General features: G+C 32.1%; 2 protein-coding genes and 2 pseudogenes across 4 annotated transcripts; 3 read left to right on the top strand and 1 right to left on the bottom strand.

Moving 5' to 3' along the window:
• Positions 1-2035: 2035 nt before the first annotated feature.
• AT1G40090 (uncharacterized protein) lies at positions 2036-3008 on the bottom strand (the record flags this gene model as incomplete). The annotated part of the gene is made up of 3 exons (NM_001333196.1): positions 2036-2230; positions 2847-2866; positions 3005-3008. The coding sequence occupies 3 exons, from the start codon at positions 3006-3008 to the stop codon at positions 2036-2038; spliced, it is 219 nt and encodes a 72-aa protein (NP_001322727.1).
• Positions 3009-8137: 5129 nt separating this feature from the next.
• On the top strand, positions 8138-11593 carry AT1G40091 (annotated as a pseudogene; the record flags this gene model as incomplete). The annotated part of the gene is made up of 1 exon: positions 8138-11593.
• An 873-nt stretch (positions 11594-12466) lies between these two features.
• Positions 12467-13774, top strand: AT1G40089 (annotated as a pseudogene). The gene has a single exon.
• A 1157-nt stretch (positions 13775-14931) lies between these two features.
• Positions 14932-17185, top strand: AT1G40087 (Plant transposase (Ptta/En/Spm family); the record flags this gene model as incomplete). The annotated part of the gene is made up of 8 exons (NM_179426.4): positions 14932-15055; positions 15206-15444; positions 15831-16034; positions 16119-16211; positions 16281-16382; positions 16457-16753; positions 16846-16935; positions 17015-17185. 8 exons carry the CDS (start codon positions 14932-14934, stop codon positions 17036-17038), a joined length of 1173 nt encoding a protein of 390 aa, NP_849757.4. The 3' UTR covers positions 17039-17185.
• Positions 17186-18336: the final 1151 nt, after the last annotated feature.

Raw genomic sequence — 18336 nt, 5'->3', positions numbered from 1 at the left:
CCTATTTTCTCTCAAAAGAGGCTAAAACCCACAAAACTTGCTTAGAAGATGTCAATAGCTTTGTTAGTGTTTTAATGGTTAAAATATATCACAATCCAATGCATTTTACTAACTATAAGACTTAAAGATGGATTAGGAGTGTTAGACAACATTTATACCCATTTTCTCCCAAAAGAGGCTAAAACCAACAAAACTTTGCTTAGAAGCAGTAAATAGCTTTGTTAGTGTTTCTATGGTCAAAATGTTTCAAAATCCAATTCATTTGACTAATTATAAGAGTTAGAGATGTATTAGGAGTGTTTAGACAACACTTATACCCATTTTCTCCCAAAAGATGCTAAAACCAACAAAAATTTGCTTAGAAGCAGTAAATAGCTTTGTTAGTGTTTTTATGGTCAAAATGTTTCACAATCCAATGCATTTGACTAATTATAAGATTTAGAGATGTATTGGGAGTGTTTAGACAACACTTATACCCCTTTTCTCCCAAAAGAGGCTAAAACCAACAAAAACTTGCTTAGAAGCAGTAAATAGCTTTGTTAGTGTTAATATGGTCAAAATGTGTAACAATCCAATGCATTTTACTAATTATAAGAGTTAGAGATGGATTAGGAGTGTTTAGACAACACTTATACCCATTTTCTCTCAAAAGAGGCTAAAACAAACAAAACTTGCTTACAAGTAGTCAATAGATTTGTTAGTGTTTATATGGTCAAAATTAATCATAATCCAATGCATTTGACTAATTATAAGAGTTAGAGATGGATTATGAGTGTTAAGACAACACTTATACCCATTTTCTCCTAAAAGACACTAAAACCAACTAAAAATTGCTTAGAAGCTGTAAACAGCTTTGTTAGTGTTTTTTTGGTCAAAATGTTTCTTAATCTAATGCATTTGAGTAATTATAAGAGTTAAAGATGGATTAGGAGTGTTAACACAACACTTATACCCATTTTCTCTCAAAAGAGGCTAAAACCCACAAAAATTGCTTAGAAGCAATCAATAGCTTTGTTAATGTTTTTATGGTTAAAATGTAACACAATCCTATGCATTTGACTAATAATAAGAGTTAAAGACAGATTAGGAGTGTTTAGACAACACTTATACCTATTTTCTCTCAAAAGAGGCTAAAACCCACAAAAATTGCTTAGAAGATGTCAATAGCTTTGTTAGTGTTTTAATGGTTAAACTATATCACAATCCAATGCATTTTACTAATAATAAGACTTAAAGATGGATTAGGAGTGTTAGACAACATTTATACCCATTTTCTCCCAAAAAGGCTAAAACCAACAAAACTTTGTTTAGAAGCAGTAAATAGCTTTGTTAGTGTTTCTATGGTCAAAATGTTTCAAAATCCAATTCATTTGACTAATTATAAAAGTTAGAGATGTATTGGGAGTATTTAGACAACACTTATACCCATTTTCTCCCAAAAGAGGCTAAAACCAACAAAATATTGCTTAGAAGCACTAAATAGCTTTGTTAGTATTTTTATGGTCAAAATGTGTCACAATCCAATGCAATCGACTAAATATAAGAGTTAGAGATGGATTACGAGTTTTTAGACAACACTTATACCCATTTTCTCCCAAAAGAGTCTAAAACCAACAAAACTTGCTTAGAAGGAGTAAATAGATTTGTTAGTGTTTCTATGGTCAAAATGTATCACAATCCAATGCATTTGACTAATTACAAGAGTTAGAGATGAATTAGGAGTGTTTAGAGAACATTTATACTCCCAAAAGAAGCTATAACCAACATAATATTGGTTAGAAGAAGTAAATAGCTTTGTTAGTGTTTTTATGGTCATAATGTGTCACAATCCAATGCAATCGACTAATTATAAGAGTTAGAGATGGATTAGGAGTGTTTAGAAAACACTTATACCCATTTTCATCCAAAAGAGTATAAAACCAACAAAACATTGCATGGAAGCAGTAAATAGCTTTGTTAGTATTTTTATGGTCAAAATGTGTCACAATCCAATGCAATTGACTAATTATAAGAGTTAGAGATGGATTAGGATTGTTTAGACAAGACCTATACCCATTTTCTCCCAAAAGAGTCTAAAACCAACAAAACTTGCTTCGAAGCAGTCAATAGATTTGTTAGTGTTTCTATAGTCAAAATGTGTCACAATCCAATGCATTTGACTAATTATAAGAGCTAGCGATGGATTAGGAGTGTTTAGACAACACTTATACCCATTTACTCCCAAAAGAAGCTACAACCAACAAAATATTGCTTAGAAACAGTAAATAGAATTGTTAGTGTTTCTATAATCAAAATGTATCACAATCTAATGCATTTGAGTAATTATAAGAGTTAGAGATGGATTAAGAGTGTTTAGACAATACTTATATCTAATTTCTCCTAAAAGAAGCTAAAACCAACAAAATATTGCTTAGAAGCTGTAAATAGCTTTGTTAGTATTTCTATTGTCAAGATGTGTCACATACCAATGCAATTGACTAATTATAAGAGTAAGAGATGGATTAGGAGTACTTAGAGAACACTTATACCCATTTTCTCCTAAAAGAAGCTATAACCAACAAAATATTGCTTAGAAAGAGTAAATAGCTTTGTTAGTGTTTCTATAATCAAAATGTATCATAATCTAACGGATTTGAGTAATTTTAAGAGTTAGAGATGGCTTATGAGTGTTTAGACAACACTTATATCCATTTTCTTCTAAAAGAAGCTAAAACCAACAAAACATTGCTTGGAAGCAGTAAATAGCTTTGTTAGTATTTTTATGGTCAAAATGTGTCACAATCCAATGCAATTGACTAATTATAAGAGTTATAGATGGATTAGGATTGTTTAGACAAGACTTATACCCATTTTGTCCCAAAAGAGTCTAAAACCAACAAAACTTGCTTTGAAACTGTTAATAGATTTGTTAGTGTTTCTATGGTCAAAATGTATCACAATCTAATGCATTTGAGTAATTATAAGAGTTAGAGATGGATAAGGAGTTTTTAGAGAACACTTATACCCATTTTCTCCCAAAAGAGTCTAAAACCAACAAAACTTGCTTAGAAGTACTAAATAGCTTTGTTAGTATTTTTATGGTCAAAATATGTCACAATCCAATGCAATCGACTAAATATAGGAGTTAGAGATGGATTAGGAGTTTTTAGACAACACTTATACCCATTTTCTCCCAAAAGAGTCTAAAACAAACAAAATTTGCTTAGAAGGAGTCAATAGATTTGTTAGTGTTTCTATGGTCAAAATGTGTCACAATCCAATGCATTTGACTAATTACAAGAGTTAGAGATGAATTATGAGTGTTTAGAGAACATTTATACTCATTTTCTCCCAAAAGAAGCTATAACCAACATAATATTGCTTAGATGAAGTAAATAACTTTGTTAGTGTTTTTATGGTCATAATGTGTCACAATCCAGTGCAATCGACTAATTATTAGAGTTAGAGATGGATTAGGAGTGTTTAGAAAACACTTATACCCATTTTCATCCAAAAGAGTCTAAAACCAACGAAACTTGCTTAGAAGCAGTCAATATTTTTTATAGAGTTTCTATAGTCAATATGTGTCACAATCCAATGCATTTGACTAATTATAAGAGTTAGAGATGGATTAGGAGTGTTTAGAGAACACGTATACCCATTTTCTCCGAAAAGAAGCTATAACCAACAAAATATTGCTTAGAACCAGTAAATAGCTTTGTTAGTGTTTTTATGGTCAAAAGGTATCACAATCCAATGCATTCGACTAATTATAAGAGTTAGAGATGGAATAGAAGTGTTTAGACAACACTTATACCCATTTTATCCCAAAAGAGGCTAAAACCAACAAACATTTGCTTAGACGTAGTAAATAGCTTTGTTAGTGTTTCTATGGTCAAAATGTTTCACAATCCAATGCCTTTGACTAATTATAGAGTTAGAGATGGATTAGGAGTGTTTAGACAACACTTATACCCATTTTATCCCAAAAGAGGATAAAACCAATAAAACTTGCTTAGGAGCAGTCAATAGATTTGTTAGTGTTTCTATGGTCAAAATGTGTCACAATCTAATGCAATTGACTAATTATAAGAGTTAGAGATGGATTAGAAGTGTTTAGGCAACACTTATACACATTTTATCCCAAAAGAGGCTAAAACCAGTAAACATTTGCTTAGAGGCAGTAAATAGCTTTGTTAGTGTTTCTATGGTCAAATGTTTCACAATCAAATGCCTTTGACTAATTATAGAGTTAGAGATGGATTAGGAGTGTTTGTTTAGACAACACTTATACCCATTTTCTCCCAAAAGAGGCTAAAACCAACAAAATATTGCTTAGAAACAGTAAATAGAATTGTTAGTGTTTCTATAATCAAAATGTATCACAAATTAATGCATTTGAGTAATTATAAGAGTTAGAGATGGATTAGGAGTGTTTAGACAACATTTATATCTAATTTCTCCAAAAAGAAGCTAAAAAAAACAAAACATTGCTTAGAAGTAGTAAATAGCTTTGTTAGTATTTTTATGGTCAAAATATATCACAATCCAATGGAATCGACTAAATATAAGAGTTAGAGATGGATTAGGAGTGTTTAGACAACATTTATATATAATTTCTCCAAAAAAAAGCTAAAACCAACAAAACATTGCATGGAAGCAGTAAATAGCTTTGTTAGTATTTTTATGGTCAAAATGTGTCAGAATCCAATGAAATTGACTAATTATAAGAGTTAGAGATGGATTAGGAGTGTTTAGACAACACTTATACCCATTTACTCCCAAAAGAAGCTACAACCAACAAAATATTGCTTAGAAACAGTAAATAGAATTGTTAGTGTTTCTATAATCAAAATGTATCACAATCTAATGCATTTGAGTAATTATAAGATTTAGAGATGGATTAGGTGTGTTTAGACAATACTTATATCTAATTTCTCCTAAAAGAAGCTAAAACCAACAAAATATTGCTTAGAAGCTGTAAATAGCTTTGTTAGTATTTCTATTGTCAAGATGTGTCACATACCAATGCAATTGACTAATTATAAGAGTAAGAGATGGATTAGGAGTACTTAGAGAACACTTATACCCATTTTCTCCTAAAAGAAGCTATAACCAACAAAATATTGCTTAGAAAGAGTAAATAGCTTTGTTAGTGTTTCTATAATCAAAATGTATCATAATCTAACGGATTTGAGTAATTTTAAGAGTTAGAGATGGCTTATGAGTGTTTAGACAACACTTATATCCATTTTCTTCTAAAAGAAGCTAAAACCAACAAAACATTGCTTGGAAGCAGTAAATAGCTTTGTTAGTATTTTTACAGTCAAAATGTGTCTCAATCCAATGCAATTGACTAATTATAAGAGTTATAGATGGATTATGATTGTTTAGACAAGACTTATACCCATTTTCTCCTAAAAGAGTCTAAAACCAACAAAACTTGCTTCGAACAGTCAATAGATTTGTTAGTGTTTCTATGGTCAAAATGTGACGCAATCCAATGCATTTGACTAATTATAAGAGTTAGAGATGGATAAGGAGTGTTTAGAGAACACTCATACCCATTTTCTCCCGAAAGAGTCTAAAACCAACAAAACTTGCTTAGAAGCAGTCAATATATTTGTTAGTGTTTCTATAGTCAAAATGTGTCACAATCCAATGCATTTGACTAATTATAAGAGTTAGAGATGGATTAGGAGTGTTTAGAGAACACTTATACTCATTTTCTCCCAAAAGAAGCTATAACCAACAAGTTATTGCTTAGAAGCACTAAACAGCGTTGTTAGTATTTTTATTGTCAAAATGTGTCACAATCCAATGCAATCGACTAAATATAAGAGTTAGAGATGGATTAGGAGTTTTTAGACAACACTTATACCCATTTTCTCCCAAAAGAGTCTAAAACCAACAAAACTTGCTTAGAAGGAGTCAATAGATTTGTTAGTGTTTCTATGGTCAAAATATGTCACAATCCAATGCATTTGACTAATTACAAGAGTTAGAGATGAATTAGGAGTGTTTAGAGAACATTTATACTCATTTTCTCCCAAAAAAAGCTATAACCAACATAATATTGCCTAGAAGAAGTAAATAACTTTGTTAGTGTTTTTATGGTCATAATGTGTTACAATCCAGTGCAATCGACTAATTATTAGAGTTAGAGATAGATTAGGAGTGTTTAGAAAACACTTGTACCCATTTTCATCCAAAAGAGTCTAAAACCAACAAAACTTGCTTAGAAGCAGTCAATAAATTTGTTAGAGTTTCTATAGTCAAAATGTGTCACAATCCAATGCATTTGACTAATTATAAGAGTTATAGATGGATTAGAAGTGGTTAAAGAATACTTATACCCATTTTCTCCCAAAAGAAGCTATAACCAACAAAATATTGCTTAGAAGGAGTAAATAGCTTTGTTAGTGTTTATATGGTCAAAAGGTATCACAATCCAATGCATTCGACTAATTATAAGAGTTAGAAATGGATTAGGAGTGTTTAGACAACACTTATACCTATTTTCTCCCAAAAGAGTCTTAACCAATAAAACTTGCTTAGAAGCAGTCAATAGATTTGTTAGTGTTTCTATGGTCAAAATGTGACACAATCCAATGCATTTGACTAATTATAAGAGTTAGAGATGGATAAGAAGTGTTTAGACAACACTTATACCCATTTCCTCCCAAAAGAGGATAAAACCAACAAAACAAGCTTAGAAGAAGTCAATAGATTTGTTAGTGTGTCTAAGGTCAAAATGTGTCACAATCTAATGCATTTGACTAATTATAAGAGCTAGCGATGGATTAGGAGTGTTTAGACAACACTTATACCCATTTACTCCTAAAAGAAGCTACAACCAACAAAATATTGCTTAGAAACAGTAAATAGAATTGTTAGTGTTTCTATAATCAAAATGTATCACAATTTGAGTAATTATAAGAGTTAGAGATGGATTATGAGTGTTTAGACAATACTTATATCTAATTTCTCCTAAAAGAAGCTAAAACCAACAAAATATTGCTTAGAAGCAGTAAATAGCTTTGTTAGTATTTTTATGCTCAAAATGTGTCACATACCAATGCAATTGACTAATTATAAGAGTTAGAGATGGATTAGCACTACAAAAAAAGGGACGGATTGAATCACTTATTTTGAATCACAAATCAAAGTGATGTTATTTAACATTACTTATTTATAAATGAAGTAAATATATATGATTTAGTACCGTTTATATTAACTGATGTGATAATTAATTAGTTTAACATCATTTAAATAAAACTGATGCAATTTCTATTTATTTGTATCACTTTACAATAATCGATATAAAATAGAAATTTATATCACTTAGATAACTGATGTATTTATTAATTTTTGGTAACATCATTTGTAAAAATGATTCCAAATTTACATCAAAAAAAACTGATGTAAAATGAATTCTATTATTAATATTATAAAATAAAAAAATAAAAAGTAACGTTAAAAAAAAATCAGATAGATAATTAATCAACTACCTATCCTATATTATCTCGACAGAATTAATTGTTATAAATAAGATAGATTATCATCTTCCTTAATCAGATTCTTCTCAACTTAGCTCCATTTTTTTCTGGTTTTAAACAAAGATCGAGTTGTTGCACGTAAGTTATTGTAAATTATGATATCTATTTCATCTTCTTTACTCCAATTTTTTAAAATTGAAGTATGGTGTAATATTTATTCAGGTTAAGTATTGTTCAAGAATTCTGGTTTTTACCGGCAAGTTTTTCTTCTGGATTTAGGCATCACCATCACACGTAAGTTTTCTCTGATCAATTATTGTTTAGATAGTCGGCAATTATAAAAGTCTATAAAACTTTGATCATGGTAGAATTATAAATACTGATGATATTGTATCTAACTCCAAACCACAAAACATATGAAGACTACGTGAATAATTAGATTTATATCTTTTTATACTCTGATTCAATCTTTTGTTTTGTTTTTTCAGTCTTTTGTTTTTGTTCATCACTTATATTTAATATGTTTGCTAAAGCATATTTGTATGATGAACGAAAGATTTATATGTATAGATTCTAATTTTTTTAGAAATTTTAATGTTTGTTTGTGAATTTTTAAAGCTTATCAATTATATATTTTTTTATTTATTTTTTAAGGTGTTATGGATAAATCATGGATAAACAAACCACGTTTATCTCAAGATTACATATTGGGGGTGAAAAATTTCTTGGATTTTGCATTTTGTAAATCAAACGTAACAGTGATGAAATGTCCATGTTACCGTTGTTGTCTCCTCAAAACTAAGTCAAGAGAAGATATTGATGGTGATTTGATGTGTTATGGCTTTTTAAGTTCTTACACAAATTGGGTACTACATGGAGAGGATATATGCGTCACGAGTAATACCAGAGTACCGACTTCTGATATTGCTTCGGTTGAATTAGATTCAACTAGGACTCTCTTGGATGATCTTTTTCATGAGTTATGAAGTTGGATCTTCGGTGGATATGAAGTTGGATCATCTGAGAACCTTATGGACACTGATAGACCATCAACTGCAAGTGGAAGTTGTGAAAAAGGAGATGGTTTTGATGAGTTACTAGCTGATTTTAATCAAGAGCTATATACAGGCTGCACTAAGTTCACGTTACCGTTTTTCTTGGATTTTGCATTTTGTAAATCAAACGTAACAGTGGACATTTCATCACTGTTACGTTTGATTTACCATATCAAATGTATGTGTTATTGAAGTTGTACCATATCAAATGTATGTGTAGAATTAGCGACAAGGGAATATCTATGGTACTTGATTTGCTGAAAGAAGCTTTTACACAAGCGAGATTGCCAGGTTCATTTAATGACATGAAAAAAGTTGTTCGCAAATTAGGATTGACTTCTGAGTCAATTCATGCATGTCCAAATGATTGCATGTTATTTTGGGAGGCTAATGCGGAAAGGGAAATATGCAAAGTTTGTAAAGCTTCTCGCTGGAAAGAAACAACTTCAGTAAAGAGTACAAGAACTGAAACTGGATCAGAGAAAATAAAGAGTAAAGCTCCTGCAAAGGTTTTGCGCTATTTTCCTCTAAAGCCCCGACTTCAACGTTTATTCATGTCATCAAAAACTGCTACCCATATGAAATGGCACGCAACTTCTAGTAACAATGATGGGAAGCTTCAACATCCAAGAGATGGAAAGGCTTGGAAAGCATTTGATCAAAAATATCCTGAATTTGCATCTGATCCAAGAAATGTCAGATTAGGTTTGGCGACTGACGGTTTTAACCCATTTGGTACCATGAGTGTTAATTATAGCATATGGCCAGTGATACTATTTCCTTATAATTTTCCACCATGGATGGCAATGAAGAAAACATCAACGACCCTCTCTATGGTTATCCCTGGAAAGCATATGTCTGGTAATGATATCGACGTCTACTTGCAGCCACTTATCAAAGAGTTGAAAGAATTATGGTCTGTTGGGATTAAAACGCTAGATGCTTCCACAAAGCAGACATTCGACATGCGAGCAGCTATCATGTGGACAATTAGTGATTTTCCCGGTCTGGGAAATTTGTCGGGTTGGAATACGTATACGACCGCGACTTGTCCAAGCTGTAATTTTGATGGCAGCGGAGAACGTTTACGCCATGGAAAAAAAAATTGTTTTATGGGTCATCGTCGTTTTCTTCCTCAAGATCATGGTTATCGCCAAGATAAAATTAATTTTGACGGAAAGATAGAAACAAGATCTTCACCGACCACATTGTCAGGTTCTACAGTCATCCATCAACTAGAAAAAGTTAATATTACTTTTGGTAAGAACCATGGTGTAGTTGGAGTTGGAAAAAAAAGAGATCGAAGTGGTGCTTCGGTAAGTGATTCTACTAGTAGTACTCAACAATGGAAGAAAAAAAGTATATTGTTTGAGTTGTCTTATTGGGAGTTTGTTATGATAAGGCATAATTTGGATGTCATGCACATAGAGAAAAATGTGTTTGACAATTTAGTCTACACATTTTTGGATGACAAAAAAAAATCAAAAGATAATCTGAGTGCTAGAAAAGATCTTCGTGAGCTGGGTATACGTTCTGACTTGTGGCCTGATGATAATGAGAAGTATAAAGCAGCATGTTTTACTCTGGATAATGATAGGAAAGACATTTTCTTAAGTGTCTTAAAGAATGTAAAACTCACTGATGGTTATGCTTCTAATTTATCAACTTGTGTTGACGTTAAAAGTCGAAAGATTTCAGGCTTAAAAAGCCACGACTGTCACGTGATTATGAGAGATTTGTTGTCAATCGCAGTTAAGAATGTGCTGCCAACACATGTGACATCGGCCATTGTCGAGCTTTGTTATTTTTTTAGAGATATATCTGCAAGGGTCCTCGATAACGATGAGCTTGATAAATTACAAGATCGTATTGTTTTGACTTTATGTCATATGGAGATGTTTTTTCCTCCATCATTTTTTACTATGATGGTACATTTAGTAGTACATCTCACAGAAGAGGCAAAACTTGGTGGGCCAGTTCCATTTCGTTGGATGTATCCGATTGAGAGGTGATTTTTTTTTTTAATTCTATGTTTATATATATATACACAACTAGAAACTTACTTAATTCACTTATCTACAGGACTCTGGGATACTTCAAATCATATGTTCGGAATCGTGCTAAGCCTGAAGGTTCTATATGTGAGCAGTATTTAGCTGATGAGTGTGTAACATTTTGCTCCATGTATCTGAATGATATAGAGACACGATTCACTCGGTATGGCCGCATTGATGATCGACCTCTAGCTCAGACAAGTATAAGACCAAATTCAGAACTTCCATTAATTTTTCTAAACCTTGGAAGATTTGTTGGAGGGGGTAAGGTTTATACTCTTAATCATGTAGAGAGGCAACAAGCACATCGGCATATATTGGTCAACTGTCAACTACTTGATCACTTAAGAGAGTACGTTTTTCTTTTTTAAATTTTAACAATTTTTTTAACTATGGTTGATGGAAGTTCTGTTCTCATTTTATGATAATTGTCTATCTAGAAAATATAAAAGTGAGTTATGGAGTAAACCATTTCGTCAAAGCAAGAGGAGTCGTGCCATTGACATTGACAGAGAAATGCATCTCAATTTTGCAAAATGGATCAAGCATAAAGTAGAGGTAAACGAGTTAGATGGGATAACCGATGATTTACGATGCTTAGCTTTGGGTCCATCTGACAAAGTTGTGAAGTATACTGCCTACAATGTTAATGGTTTAAAGTTTCGGACAATAGAGAGAGATACTGACCTGAAACCCAAAATAGTGGTGTTTATGTTGCAGCTGAGACTATGAGTTATGCTAGTTCTCGAGATCCTAACCCTATTACAGGAGCTGTACCTTACTATGGAAATCTGGTTGAAGTTATAGAGTTAAACTATTACGAGGTTTTCAAAGTTGTATTATTCAAGTGCAAGTGGGCTGATACTCGTACGGAACGAGGATATAAAATGGATGTAAATGATCACCATATGGTGAATTTTTCACGTTTGCTACACACTGGAGATAATGAAGAGGATGAGCCATACATATTGGCGTCTCAGGCAAAGATGGTGTATTATGTAGCTGATCCTTGCAAAGAAGAATGGAATATTGCAGTTCATTTTCAACCTAGAGACGTGTATGACATGGGTGATCAAGATGATTCAGAACAGTGTAATAGTGAATCTATTCCTGGAGTCTCCGTTACTTCTTAGAAATATCTTCACCGTGTTCAATATGTTGGCTGCTGGTTTTTTATGAGTTTTTGATCAGACTTTTCTCTTCATTTATTTTATAATCGGACTTTTGTTAGTTTAAGTGGAACAATTGTTGCTTGGTCAATTTGTTTTTGTTCTCTCTTTTTTTTAATAATGTAGTTGTTAACAGATTACGTGAGGAGATACTTCAATTTAGTCTTTATCTTCCGTCTCTGCAGCTCTAATTTCACTATCTCTTATTTATTGTGAATTTGTGTGAGTGCGTACATTTGGAGAAGCAGAAAACATTGGGCAATTTACGTATCAATTGCTTCAATTTACTTTCTTCTGTGTAAAGGTTTTCCTTTTCTCTTCCTTTATTGTTAAATTTCAATCTATTTGTTTCGGTTGAGTTTTATCTTTTATTGATTAAGCTTTTAATTGTTGACTTCAATTTTCTGTGATGGATACGGCGTAGAATATAATAGCCACTATACTCGGTGGAAGCTCCCTAATTGTCACTTGCTGGTTTAATATAGAGAATATAGTTTTAATTGTCTCATTTTGCAAATTCTTAAAAATCTGTCAAGTGTTTGCGATACAAATGAATCGGAGGAGAGAGTAAAGGGTAAATAAAATAGAGACTGGTTTACTTCTTCTTCTTCGTGTACGAGTAGGTTTTTCCTGCGATTCTCATCGAGTTTTGGTTAGTGCTTTGTTATCAAGGTGAAAATCGATTTGAAGATGGCGAGCTAAAGTCCTAATGTTGGTGTTGTAGCTCCCGTGATGGAGAATGGTGGCGCTGAGTCCTCTAATGGTAAAGAGGAACAATTGGAATCTGAGATTTTGAAGAAGCTTGAGATTACAAAGATGGTCAAGAGGAGAACGATGGAGAAGAAGGAAGCAAAGGTGAATAAATTGATTAGCTCTTTTTTGGGGGTTTTGATTGATCACTTGGTTTAGTATTTGCGTCTTTAATTTATGTACCCATTAAGAAAAAATATGATCGTTTGTGTTATTGATTAGTAGATTATGACAAATTTGGAGTTTAGGAATGTTACAGTGATGATTTTTGGAATTAGTTTCAGATGTTGTTTTTCTCACTTTTTGTTGGTTCTTTTCTGAATAGAGGACTAGTGAGCGGTCAAATTAGCTACTACGTACGTACGATATATCCAATTAGTAAATGTGAAAATTCTCTACTTTATATATCTATAAGATCTCTGCTATGAAGCTGCCTTGGTTTTTGAGTTCTGTTGTTAACTTATGATTGTTGAGATTACAAGATGTCTGATTTCTTGGTGTTTTCCATTTAAGCTTCTCCATCGCCTTTTTTTTGGTGTGTAGAGACTTTGGATTTCAAGTTTTTGTTGAAGCCAAAGAACAGAAATACTCCCTGCATAGTGGAGGAGGGTGAAAATAGGCTTCTTACTGGTGGTTTGTTGCAAGGAGATGCTAGATTAGCTCTGTTTAGGTTGGAAGGTGATGTGATTTAAGAATTTTGTGTCTTCATCAACGCCGACAGAGTTTCTCCAATTGATCTTGCTACTAGTTGGAGAGCTTATAGGGAGAACCTCCAGCCTTCTACTGTACGTGGAATTCCTGATGTCAGCATTAATCCTGATCCAAAATATGTTGAGGTACTTTGTTCTTCTACTTTTTTGTTTCCACCGCCATTCTATCTATCTGTAATGTGTTAGTTATGTGAACTAAAACAACAGGAATGATTTTCTATGCCTCCCGTAATTTCAAAGTTTTGACTGCAACTTCCATATCAATCTAGAATTCCCATGGGGAGAAATAAATCTTATGGACTTTGATGTCTCATATATAGCAGTGTCCTTTAGAAAGTTTGGAGCTTGATCTTGCACATTATGAAGTTCCTGCTCCTACGCCTTCTGCAAACTCGTACCTTGTTTATGCGGCGGACAATGCAGAGAATCCACGATCTCTTTCAGCTTCTGGTTCGTTTAATGACAGTACTCCAAAAGCAGCACAGAGAAATACTGAAGATTCCAGTGTAACGGTTGATGGATCACCATCTGCAAAGGTAGTACTTTGTTTAGTTGCGTGGTAGATGCATGTCCTCCATTAATTAACTTTCGGCTTTCTCGTTTAATCATCTGCATGATTAATATCCTTGCTGGATGAAATATATACGGTGGTATGAGAACTTTCTTGGTGTTTAAATTGCTTAGTCAAACAGTTAACTTCCTGTTTTAATTTAGCTAAGTTTTAGAGTTGTGAGCCTTGACATTTTTATCTAAGTTATTGAACGTGTAACATTTCCTTGAATTTTTGATGGAGGTTCCAAAAAAGGTGGGCTTAATTTTTCTTTAGTATAGATTACCGCATAGACTAAACAAACTTATTAAAAAGTTAATTTATATATATGTATTTGGTTAAAATAAGAAATCACTAAAATTTTCAGATCCTGCTAAATTTTAACCCAGCGGGAATTAAATTTAAGTGTAATTAGTAATAATATTTTCCTTATAAATATAGACCACTAATTAATTGTCTGAGGAGGAACCGTCACAGAGCGTAACCCAATCTCTCAGGTCACGATTCAGAATTCAACCAGCAGACACAAAGTGAGTTTTGTGTTCTATTTATGTTGTTTGTGTAGACTGTTTGCATTCTCATCATCTAAACATACTAATATCTTTATCATTTAGTACCTCCATTAGAAGATTGATATTTGAGCTCTCTGGTTCTCTATTATTTGTTTTTTCAAAGTCATATGAATTTATCTTCCATCTTCTCCTTCTGTTTTTTACTCTTTCTCCGATTTTTTCCAAGTTAGATGAATGTTTCTATGTTGCTATAAAGAGATTTGTTATTTATCTAATAGTTTAAGTACATTTGAGTCATAGAAAATCACAATTTTTTGCGCAGTTTTCCATCACACCGTGTAATGATTTGAGATTAGAAATTCAAGATTTGTTGCTTTGTTTTATATGCAAGAGATTCCCTTGGAAACAATTGCAACCTGTCACGTTAAAAACACTTTGTTTAAGATTCATTGAATTTGAAAGAGTCAATCTTTTAAACTGGATGTCCTATTTTCTTACAATGATAGTACGTAGTCTGCAATTGCATGTCAATTAGGCTTATACAAAAAATCTTAGGAATCATAGATAAAAGCTGAAATCCAAGGATCATATTCCTTTCTCTGTAATGGAATTATTTTTTGCTAATCCTTTTTTCTTTTACATTGATTAGGATCATGGACTTCACCGACTCAGAAACACAACAACCTGATGATCTACCAAATCTGGAAACAGATTACACTATGCCTCCTCCACTTGCCCCAGAATGTAAAACCTTCAAATGGAAAATAGAAGTGATAGGTAATTCTATAATCTGCGTTGGTTTTTGATATATTCAAAGTCAAATATTCACTCCTTTATAACTTATTTGCTTTAGTATATCTGTTAATTTGATTTATTATAGACTAATTCGATTTTGGGGGTTTGATGTATATGTGGTTTATCAACAAGATGTCGATGGAAACATAGAAGGCAAAATGATGACATCAAAAGATGTCTGGATAATGCAAAACCACCGAGTTATTGTGCATTTTGATGAATATACCAATCAGCCAATTGGTGATTCTGGAGGTTTACTTGGATCATGGTTAAGTCAGTTAAGCAATGATATTATGTTGCTACCCATCAACTACACTGATTGGAGGTTGGTTAGTCCACACATAAAAGACAGAGCATGGGCAGTAATTCAGGTAACATTTGTCTATAGATTTTTGTACAATGGGATGTTTTAAGATTATAGTTAGGTATGATGACTCGGTTAATTTGCAAGTTTTTTTCAAAACGTAATTTATAATTATAATATATAAATTTCAGTACATAGTGCGAAGGACGTTGATGATTTTTTATTTTTGACTCTTTTTTTTACAGATTTTATTCTACCTCCTTGACTCAATTTTTGACTATAGATTTTTATAGAACGTTGAAGAATATCTGTCTATAGATTTTTGACTCAATTTTTTATTCTACCTCATTGACTTTGAATCTTAGTGGATAACGTTTGCTAAACATTACTAATGATTTTATAAATAGCCGAAGAGTTTGAAATAGTTTTTTTTTATTATTATTATCATTGCAGTCCAAATTCAGATTTGATGATCCAATGATGAGGAAAGATTATGTGATGGGTGCACTAGGTAGCAAATGCAAGGATGTCAAACTACGTTTTTGGAGAGAATACAAACGTAACAATCTGAATGAAACGTTGCAGAATCGACCCGAAAAAGTTCCTGAAGATCAATGGTCTCATTTGGTTCACTTGATTTTCACCGATAAGTGGAGGGTATAGTTTATTTGTTGGATATTTATATGTAGTATAGTTTCTATATCAAATGCAATTAATCTTTTTCAACATGTGAGCTTTCAGAAAATGCAAGAACGGAACACAAAGAACCAGAAAAATCATATCATGCCTCACTTATGTGGAAGGAAGAGTTTTTCAAGAAAAAGAGACGAGATTGTGAGTTATTTAGTTATGATATATAGAAACCTAGTTTATTCTGTTGAATTTGTATATTGTTTAACGTAGAAAATCAAGACTGGGAAAACGCCATGTCGAGCGGAGTTTTTCATTGAGAGTCGCAAGAAACATGATGGAAGTTTCGTATCAGATGAGGCAAAATTACGCGCGGTTGGTTTTATTAAAGTCTCTGTTGGATTTACTAGTAACTATGTAGAATATTTATCTTTTTTTGCTCGTTTTAGGAAGCACTTACGACGTTATTGAATCTAAATCCGCAAGTCACATACAACGGTACTGCTAGCTTGGATGACGAATATAGTCAGGTGTTCGGTCCAGAGCGTCCAGGCCGAGTACGTTGTGTTGGTCGTGGGCCCACACCTTCAAGATTAGTGAGACATTCCAATGCAACTAGAAGACAAGATATAGAAAATTCTGAATTAGTTGCCCAGCTGAAGACACAAGTAAAGACATTAGGTGATCAAGTTAATGCAATGTCTACGTTCCTTGGACAAATACTTGGTAATTCAACCGGTGAACAGGTAATAATATAATAATACTTTGTAAGTTCAATTGCATTATTATAATTTTATATATATAGAGGCAAATACTAATGCTTAAACAAAATATTCAGGCAAGTGCGTGGACTGCAAATTTTGCAACAGCTTTTGCAAACATCCCAAATCCAGCATTTGTAAACATTCCAAATCTGCCTAATCCTCAGGTAAAGAGTATTTACATATTAATTTCATATATACTAAAAATTTAGATAATTAACTTATACATTGAATGATTTTTTTCAGGAAAGGGATGGTGGTGCTAGCTAGCTAGTGGATTAACGTTTAAGCTAGAGTTAAAAGCAATGCTAGTTAATTAGTATAATCAAAGTTTGTTTAGCAAAACTTTTTAGTTACTTTTAATTTGCACACAATGGATTGATTATGTAGTTTGTTTTCAGTTTTTTTTTTAATTATTAATTAAGTTTGCTTTTTTGTTTTTCATTAATTAAATTTTGTTGGATTTAAAAAAAAAACTAAAAGTCGTTAGTTATTATTTTCATTAGCTCTACTTTATAAATGATGTGAAATTATTTCAATACATATTTTTGTCAATAATATTCTCATCAATTTCTAAAAATGATGCTACAACTAAAATCAGTTTTGAAAATTGACATAAATATAACATCGATTTCGTAGAAGTGATGTAATGTTTTAAATCAATTATTATAAATGATTCATGTACTAACATTGTTTACCAGACATGATACAACAATTAAAATCAGTTATGAAAATTGACACTAGTTTTAGTATCATTTATTTGTAAGTGATATAAATATTGATATCAATTATTATAACCGTTACAAATACTAACATCGCTTAGGCAAAGTGATGTAAATTATACCATCACTTATAGAAAATGATGTAAATATCACATCAGTTTTTTTAACCGTTACAAATACTAACATCGTTTAGACAAAGTGATGTAAATAATATCATCACTTATAAAAAATGATGTAAATATCACATCAGTTTTTATAACCGACTCAAATTAAACATCAGTTATAACAAGCGATGCAAATATTATGTGAAGTTGCATCAGTTGTTAATAAATCGATGTAAATTATTTGCATCAACAAGATACGAATCGTTTATTTAACTGATGTAAAATTTCTTTACATCAATTATAAGTAATACAAATATTCAATATAAGTGATTTAAAATGATCTTTTTTTGTAGTATAGGAGTGTTAAGAGAACACTTATACTCATTTTCTCCCAAAAGAAGCTATAACCAACATAATATTGCTTAGAAGTAGTAAATAGCTTTGTTAGTGTTTTTATGGTCAAAATGTATCACAATCCAATGCATTCGACTAATTATAAGAGTTAGAGATGGATTAGAAGTGTTTAGACAACACTTATACCCGTTTCTTCCCAAAAGAGGGTAAAACCAACAAAACTTGCTTAGAACAAGTCAATAGATTTGTTAGTGTTTCTATGGTCAAAATGTGTCACAATCCACTGCATTTGACTAATTATAAGAGCTACCGATGGATTAGGAGTGTTTAGACAACACTTATACCCATTTACTCCCAAAAGAAGCTACAACATACAAAATATTGCTTA

This window comes from Arabidopsis thaliana (genome assembly GCF_000001735.4).
Source record: "Arabidopsis thaliana chromosome 1 sequence".
Lineage (NCBI taxonomy): Eukaryota > Viridiplantae > Streptophyta > Magnoliopsida > Brassicales > Brassicaceae > Arabidopsis > Arabidopsis thaliana.
This window is presented reverse-complemented; position numbering and strand designations above follow the sequence as displayed.